This window comes from Dipodomys ordii, unplaced genomic scaffold (genome assembly GCF_000151885.1).
Source record: "Dipodomys ordii isolate 6190 unplaced genomic scaffold, Dord_2.0 Scaffold28, whole genome shotgun sequence".
Taxonomy (NCBI): domain Eukaryota; kingdom Metazoa; phylum Chordata; class Mammalia; order Rodentia; family Heteromyidae; genus Dipodomys; species Dipodomys ordii.
In genome coordinates, this window is record NW_012267244.1 from 1,390,493 (window position 1) to 1,400,055 (window position 9,563).

General features: G+C 35.8%; 1 protein-coding gene across 1 annotated transcript in view; it reads right to left on the reverse strand.

Moving 5' to 3' along the window:
• Window positions 1-9,563, reverse strand: part of Polr3g (polymerase (RNA) III (DNA directed) polypeptide G (32kD)) — a 25,050-nt gene that overhangs the window by 12,935 nt on the left and 2,552 nt on the right. The window contains exons 2-3 of the mRNA XM_013015872.1: window positions 3,504-3,653; window positions 1,791-1,920 (exon numbers count right to left, since the gene is read on the reverse strand). Coding sequence (XP_012871326.1) covers window positions 1,791-1,920; window positions 3,504-3,620 — 247 coding nt within the window. The 5' untranslated portion in view covers window positions 3,621-3,653. The remainder of the gene's footprint in view (window positions 1-1,790; window positions 1,921-3,503; window positions 3,654-9,563) is intronic.

The window sequence follows — 9,563 nt, forward strand, 5'->3', positions numbered from 1 at the left end:
AATTAATTTTTATTTATTTGCTTTTTATGTGGTACTGAGGAATCGAACCCAGGGCCTCATGCTTGCTAGGCAAGCACTCTACCACTGAGCCACCTTCCCAGCCCTGGCTCACTGATTTTTCTGTAGTAGAGAACTTCTGTGTGTGTATGTGTGTGTGCGCGCACTTACATACATATATATGAATGTTATACGTTACGTTTAAACCAACTTTACTTTCAACCACAGCGTTTTTCTAAACATACTACATAAGGAAAAACAGACGAAGATGAACATTTCATGCTAATTTAATTGTATCAATTTGGAAAATTCTATTCAAATGATTTCTCCTGAAAGAAACAAAAGGAAATGTTCCTGTATATTTAACTGTGTAATTACACTGTTATTAAAGACAAAGTACACCTGATTCAGGTTCAAACCAACTACTCCCATAGGCCAAGAACATGTTCCTACTGACCCTGAATAAAAGACTCACACAAATGCTCAAATGATTTGATGTACTTCCAAATCAGACATGCACTTACTTACCACACTGAGTTAGGAAATTATGCTCCATAACCTAGAGAGAACTAATTGTAAAGGAATAAAGTGTATACTGCACTACTGTTTTAGTAAGAAAACCTATATTAGTTCATCTGGTCCTATATTTTTATATACAAAATCTTAAATTTCATTTCTAAACTCAAATATACAAGATAATCATGAAAATTTAAAAAAAATCAGTATTGTTGAAGTAAAAGATCTCTTATGAAGCCATTATACTTCAAGTAGATATACTTGTAGATATACTTCAAAGATTAAATGAACTTGTCTAAATGCTTCTTATAAACAAATGTAATATCACTATGTAACTTTGACTTTTAGCCAATTCTAAATCTTTAGAGAGGAAAAAGCAAATGCATTTTTAATACTAATGGAATGAAATGATACTGTATGAATTTCTCATGTTTTAATGATGGTGTTTTGAGAACTCAAGGGTGATATTGATCCCTCTAATTTCAACAATGGAAGAAACTGAAAATCAATACAGTTCCATTGTGCTAAATGACTACTCAGGAGTTTGCTTCCTAAAACCACCTCCCGTTCCAGTCTGAGATTGTGGAATGTTCTCTAATTGTAATTTCTCCTTTCTGCTCTTAGAATCAGCAATGAATATGTGTTTCATATCGTCTATTACATCAAGTACATAAACAATAAAAACTCCAAGTTGTTAAAAAATGTAAACTAAATATTAAATAATCAGACATGAATTAAAATATATGTATACTTACAATAATTATAGCATTATAAATATGAACAAAAACTGGAAACAAATTTAAATCTAACAGTAGAGATTGGTTACATATAATAATTTTATATTCATGTAATAGAATAAGTTATTAAAACTTAAGTATGAAGGGGATTATTATAGAGTAAAAAAGGAAAGACATAAAGTAATATAGACCCAATTTTGTAAAGAAAAACACTGAAGAAAAAAATCAGAATATACAAACATACATACATATATATAGCTACTTACTAGACATAGTAAAAACCTGGGTAATTTTTACCTATTAGACATAGTTCTCATAATTTCCATTAACTATGTATAACTTTTACTTTAAAAGGTTGTTTCAAAAATACCAAAAAGTCTAAAGTAGCTTTTATTAAATTAGCCATTATTTTCTTTTCAAGTTGGATGGTCATCTCTAATTTAATCAAATGAATCAATATTAAATGATTACATATCTTTTGCAAAAATATTGTTTCACCTACAGATAATAAACCACATTACCAAACAATCCAATACCCACCTTGTTTTTCTTCAGGTGTTTCGATAAAATAAGGCATTCTCTTCACTGTTTCTCTCAATTCCTGTTTTAAGGCCAACATATAATCTTCATCTTCTCCTGTTTTCAGTGGCACTGGTTTATAATCTGTATCCTGTTTATTTAAATCAAAAGACAAAGTTAATTTTCATAAATTAAACATTCTTATATCTTTCCATTTACATTTTACAAAAAGCCAGTGTAAATGAAAAACTTCGTTTTACCATCATTGAATTTTACAGTCAGCTCAAAAGATATTGAGCTTCTGTAATCCATTTAACTTTATAAACCTTTTCCTAATTTACTCTTATTTTAGAAGTAGGGAAAATGCATAACTTTTCTATTGACTCTAATGTACACATTGGCAATCATTTTGCCATAGTATCTGTTGATCAAATGATTCCATACTTGAAAAAGTAAGGCAACCAAATGAGAGAAACTGCATTATTTCCTGCTAATTTCAATTAGTGGTGATGTTATAAGTCGGAATGGTCACATAAAAATAAATGAATGGCTCATGCCTGTAATCCTAGCTACTCAGGAGGCTGAGATCTGGCAATTCGAAGCCAGCCCAGGCAAGAAAGTCTGTGAAATTCTTATCTCCAATTAATCACAGAAAAAGCTGGAAGTAAACTGCTCCATGCTGGTCATGAATAAATAAATAAATAAATAAAGGCATCAATCTTGTAGGAAATGATTACTAAACTTATATCAACCCAATATTCAATATCCTCTGTCTCCTTTTAAGTATTATCAATACTTTCTCTTTTTATAATGAATTAAGACATGAATGGTTTATAAGCCATATAAAGATTAAAGGCCAAATGGGAGTTTTGGATTCAGCATTTCTACATATATATGCAGGTACAAACATGTGTAGACAACAGGAGATATCCTGAGGAACTAGTCAAAACTCCTACACACATGGACCTTTCTTTCTGAGGAAGAAATATACAATGAATAAACCAATGTAGTAAGATTCAATTTCGTAGTTTACAAGTAACATGGCAGAGGAAGAATGACTAACAAGAGCCCAAGGAAGTTGGCAGTTGCTAGTCTACATAATGAAAGTATACATAGCCTTTTAGAAAGTCATATTTGAGCAGAGGCGTGTACAAAACCAAGTAGCCATCCAGACAAACACAGGAGCACAGAAAGTTCCCGACAGGAAACTTACAGAGATAAATCCCTGAGAGAGAAATAAAGTCAGCCTAGCTAGGACATGAAAAAGATTGTGGTGGGAAATATCAGATGTCAGAAACTTTAAATTGTTTTAAAAGTAATCTCACATATGGAGAAGAGCTAGTTTTGAAAAACTTCCAGTAATGTTATTCCTATACCTGAAATACTTGAGTTTTTTAGGTTTCACCAAGTATGAACATGGCTTATTATCTACAGTAAAAAGCAGACATCTAAGAGGAACATCTAGACTTTAGATATATATATATGTTAGGACCTTCTACTGATATAAGTCCTTCAACAAAGGCTGAGTGAGTTGGTGTGTTCCTGCTATCACAGACAGCTACCAGGGAAGTACACTCATTTACCTTCTTATACTTGAGTATATAACTCATGTATGTAACTTAAGTGTAAGAAAGAATAAGGTGGCATTTAATATTCAAGGCATATATAGAATTTTTAATTATCTCTGAAACATAAAAAAGTAAGCTGTGTGAAGTCAGCTGTCAATGTACTTACAGGAAATAGTGGGGGTGGTTTCAAAACTACATCAGGTAGCTTTTCACCTCGGCCAAATCCAACAGCCTCAATATTAAAGGTATAAGCAGCACGTCCTCTTCCTTTATTCCCAGCCATCAGAAGTAGTTTCAGGAGGACAGCAGGCAAATCCTGAAAAACACAATTAATAATACAATTACTTCATCATATATAAAGAGACACCAACATTTAAGAGCTAAATGTACAACTCTACCTTGTATAAGGAGTGGACTCAAAATACTCTTGGTAAACCAAGATGTGTAAAGAAATAAGTGACTATTGATAGTTGAACTGTTCATGTTCAGCCACATTTTCAGTGGAAGGCTGATTCTGGGTCTCCTCTGTGATGCTGCCTGAATACCTACACAGCCAACTGGTGCAACTCTCTCCATCCTTCTAGGGTTTGGCAAGAGTATATCAGGTTCAGGAAAGCACAGGGGAAGACAAGGAGGAATCTTGTTTGTAGCAACTTGAAAACCATCATTAACTATAAATACCCTAATTTTTTAAATGAGTTCTTCACCCTAGAATTTGAATGGTAGGAAGACTTCTTGAGTTCTAGTCCAACAGCTTTCTCTCAAAATTGGGAACTGGACCAGTAAGACTATGAAGGGGTCTGTGTTAGTTAGATTTGCATCCCTGTAAGATATACTTGAGAAAAATAACTGAAGTGAAGAAGGATTTATTTTTTTCTCATGGTTTTGAAGGAGGTCCACTCTATTAAGACAAAGGGGGAATGGGGGAGCAGAGGAATTTATGTCATGGAAAGGCAACAGAAGGGAAGCAGGCTGGGGATGATACACAGGCTCCAAAGACACGTTTTTCAGTGACCTACTTTCTCCAGCTAGTAGTTTCCAAATTCACACAAAACAGCATCATTCACTTGGTTCTAAGCTTTCAACACATGAGAGTGGGGATATATTTCAAGGTCAAACTACAGTATAGTCTATTCAAGACTCCCTTCACCAAAGAAGTTGAGAAAACCCCTGAAATTGTTCAACTAAAGCTAAGATAAATTATGTAAACTTTGGGAACAGTAATTTTATCACATACTCAAGTCTTTCTATTGAACTTCTGAAATGTCTGAACTATGACTTATTGTATCAGTGGGCTCAGGTGGCAATGCACTTAAGGGGCTCTTTCAATGGAATTCTACATTCAAAAATTCTACATTCAAATGAGGCAATGACTGCAACAAATATTTCTTACAATTTTCCTCCCAAGGATAATGCTGAACATCATGTAACTGTGACAGCCAAAGCCCAAGAGAGCAGTGGTTTGTCCTCAGAACCCCCGAAAAGAGAAGTAGGGGTTTGTTTTTTCTGCTCACTTGGCTTAGTGTCATTTCCTATCAAACCACTTGTCCTGCATTCAAGATCACACAGGGTGAGTATCTCACTCAGCTGCTGCTCTTGTCACTGGATTGTCTTACCTGGACTAAAGATCATTGCTGTTACTCCTTTCAAATTTGCTAATTAATGAGGAACACCTCCTATGACTAACAACAGGCCACTTCTTTGGAATTTTACCATCTACCCTTGGAATGATCCAAAAGCCTAAAAGAATTCATATTTACTGAATCATAGAGCCAACCTTCAAAATAACCAGTTCTCAACCCTGGATGCAATTGCCTAGGTAGCTTAAAAATTTAGAGCAGTGGGTCTCGAAGAATGGTGTCTGCAACAGTATCACCCAGGAACTGGTTCAAAATGCAAATTGTGGGGTACCACCACAGGCCTAAAGAACAACAGGAAAAAAAAACCAAACAAACTCTGAGTCAGCTAGAATTTTCCTATAAAGTATGCATTTATGTTCTAAGAAGCCCTCGTGATAGTTCTGACACAGACAAAAGTTTGTGAATCACTCAATCAAGATTTCTAGGAATGAGGAATGAACAAAAAGTTTGAAAACCTATTCTCAGAGAATACTGGAAGAACTATTCTGGGAAACATCTTCTAAGTAGTAGATTTGTTAAAATATGCCTGTAGAACCAGGTGCTTCATAGACTCCTTTTTTTTTTTTTCTGGTGCCATATCAGGGCTTGAACTCAGAGCCTTGCACTTGATTACTCAGGCACTCTATCACTAGAGTCACACCTGTCTATTCTGTTCATTGGTTGGAATTCTACCCAAGATTAATTTTCCTTATCCACTCTTCAGCTACTGTGAAACAAAATTAGGATGGGAAACACATCTTAATAACCAAGCTAATTCCCTCTATCTAAATTAAAAGAGAAGGGAAATATTTACATGGCCTTGTTTCAGATGCTGAGTCACGGAAACATACACTGAGTCTTTCAAGTATGAAAACTGCTGAGTAGAAAGGCTCATACCTTCACTCTAACAAGCAGCAGCTGGAGTCCAATAGGTGTGGCCAGGACCACCGGGCTCCATTCCAATCCCAGATTTGCCATTAATTAAAGACTAAGAACAAGCCTAGGTAGGTAAAAGTTACCAAACTTGCCTGACCATGGAAATGAACTAGACTAATAAAATAAGACATAAAACATGCTGAATCCTAGGGGATCTGCAAGTCCTCAAACGGACTACCCCCAAATCTTTTCTGGTGAGGGTCCTGGAAACATATTAGAAAAACTCACCCTACAAGGAATTTTATCAGTTTATGGAACAGCCCCAAAATCATCAAATTTTGCTGATTCTAATTTATCTCAAAGATAAAAGTCTTTGACTTTTATCAATTAATCACCAAAAAAGCCAGAAGTGGAGCTTTGGCGCAAGTAACAGAGCACCAGCCTTGAGAAAAAAAGCTAAGGCATAGCACACCCCAATACTGTCACAAAAGAAAAATCCCATCTTGGCAGTAAAATCCCACCGTGAGACTTTGTTAATCATTACATAGCATTCTGACCTTATAAACCCATTCTTTTTAAGTCAATGTGTCAGTGCCCCTGTACTCAATCAGTGGTTAATCCACTTTCTTCCTTTGTAGAGATAAAGGTTGTCCTTCAATTCATAACTGTATCACGGAACAAATAGTTTCCAAGCGACCAATATCACTCTTTTGAAATCCTCTATGATAATAGTCTCACTGCTTTGTTCCTTTATTTCATTCAGCCAAAAAAAATTTGGGGGGGGTTTTGAACCCATGGCCTCATGGCTCTCTCCTCTTGATCCACTCCCTCAGCCCTTGGGCAAACTTCTATAAAGGATTTTTATAGCTTTTTCTAGTTGCTTCTTAGCCAAATCTTCTTCAGTTTCAAGTGGTCCAATTTAACTGAGTCAGTCAGCAAATATTGAGCATTCTAGCTAGAAAACAGACAACATGGAACAGATCAATCACTTAATTCTTGCTACAAAATGTTACTTTCTTTCTAATTTTTCTATCACAGTCCAGCTTTACCACTCAGCTTCTGCTGAGAACACTGCAATATTTCTGGTCATTTTCTCTGATTCATTCACATTATACATCCTAATATACAACTTTGAGTATGCTACTCATATGATGTTCTGTCTTGGCTTCTCAATAAAAGGCAAAGTCCCTATCTAAGTATTCAGGTTAAAACCTACCTTTTTAAGTGGTTTCAACTTACCGTCCTGATACCCCATCTATAATCATGCCTTGACTACAAGTTTCTCCACTGCAGCCTGCTCCTTTTTCTTTTCCTGGCAGCATCCACTTTCACCTTTGTCTAGCTTAGATATCTCAACATGCCAACAATGCTATCCCATCTTGATCTTAGAAATATACGCTTACAAATGGACTCTTAAAACTGATATGTGTATTATATATGTACATATATATGTACATATATAATAAGTTGCTATTCTAGAAAGAATATTGATTTGATTTGGGGAAATGGGCCTTTTACAAAGAAGAGGAATTTCATTTATGGTTTTTTGTTTGTTGGTTTCTTCAACAGAATCAACAATAGAGAATTTATATCCCTCAGTGTCTAGCACATTATATACAGCAACTGCTCCACAAGTGATGTCAAGCATCTCAATTTATTACTTAAGTACTATAATCTGAAGAGCAAATCTACACATATAAGTACAGTTCAGCCAGGTGCCTTTGGCTCATACTGTAATCCTTAGCTAGTCAGGAGGCTGAGATCTGAGGGTCATGGCTGGATGCCAGCTTGGGCAGGAAAGTCTGTGTCACTTTTGTCTTCAATTAACCACCAAAAAGCTGAAAGAAGAGCTGTGTCTCAAGTTGTAGAACAACTGCCTTGATCAAAAAAGATAAGGCACACACACACACACTACAAAAGTACAATGCAATTAGTCTACTGTCAGGGTTAATTTTGCTTGCTTAACTTCCTGAACTAAAAAATTAAAAATGGAAAAAAAATCAAACAACAAAATACCTGGGCTTCAACCAGAGGAATAAAACCAAGATTGCTACAGTCAGGAATTACTGCCGGTACTTTTGAAGCATCCCAGGAAATTAAAATGTGTAAGTTAAATTAAAAACCATAGCAGATTAAATCTCCCATTTTACAGAAGAGGAAATTGAGGCCCTCAAAAAGGTAACTGATAATCTTAAAATTAATTCCTATCAAAGGCAGGAATGAGCTAAGGCCTCAAGAAACCTTCCCATGTCTTCTCATCCATAATATGCTTCCTGAAGCACATGTCTAGACTAGTTGAAGGCCTTTTTAATCACAGGGATGTCTTTAATCAACTAAGTAAATTAATAACTACAAAAATGCTATTAAATCAATAGCACTGTCCTTATAATTCAGTATGTCTCTTAGAAATTCCTATTCAGAATTTGTTCTGACAGGTTTGAAAACTGGAGCAGTTTGAGAATCCAAGAGCTGAAATACACAAGTCCATTTTAATAAACTATAAAAATAATCTCCTTTAACTTAAAAATATCACAAAAAATTGATACAAATAAAATCATCCTCCTGGAATAGGCTAAGCTAGTCTCTGAATTTCCCCCAACCTCTTAAGTTTTGTGTTATGACTGTGACACAATTCTTTGCACATATTAGCTAGATAAGTAAATGTACAAACAGATGGGAGGTAGGGGAGGCAGTATCTTTCTTGTGGGTGATTTAATTGCTCAACCAGGAGGCTGCTAGACATTCTGCTAGGACTGTCTCCTTTGAGGCCTTGCATCTAACAGCAGAGGACAATAAACTGTGTGTTCTCTCCCTTTAGTTTATAGCCAGATTCCCCCCTTTCAATCCAGTCTCCAGTCATCTTTCTAGGATGCAAATTACACATCACATTATTTAATCAACAAAGCTTTGGAGTCTAACTTTTTGGATCTACATGTCCACACTAGGTACACCTGCTCTCAGATGCTCCTTCTGCCAGGCAGGCCCTTTCTGCCATTACCTTCACAAGCCCTAGCATCTTTGAAATGCATGACACTTCTCTTAAAATACATTCCTCTACTCCCTTATTTGTACACTATATTATCCTATATTACTCTGGCTCTTTTGGCAGTCATGTTACTTGTCATCTTATCTGTCTCCCCAAGGAGAGTCTTCAGTCATCTAGTCTTTATTAAGGACCCTAGGTGTAAGGCCATCTTGTATATATTGGGCATATAGTGCTAAGCAAAAGAAAAATCTCTGCTCTGTCATGGGGCTCACATTCTATGGAAAAATGGGCAAAATACAAATACTGCCATGGGAAGTGAAGCTGTGGCTTAAAAAAGAGTGCTAGCCTTCAGCAAAAAAGCCCAGGGACAGTGGCCAGGCCCTGAGTTCAAGCCCCATGACTGACCAAAAAAAGAGACTATCTTAAAGTAAGAAAGTCCAAATAACTGGGCTGGGATGTAGCTATGCTCCATCCCTAGTACCCAAAATGAAAAGACAAAAAAAAAGTAGTTAAAAATAAAACAAAAAAGTATGGACTAATAAGTATGCAAATAAAAATAAAGTAAGTAATATAAAAGCTATTGTGGAAAGGACAGTTGAAGCCCTATCTTATTCAGTAATATTCCAGCATAAACCTGACAAGAGTTGAGAAAAGAGTCATGCAGAGAAAGAAAAAGGGATAGTCATGAGGAAGTGAGCTACAGACAGAGGGACAAATAAACGTGAAGGCCTTCTTAAAGACCTGT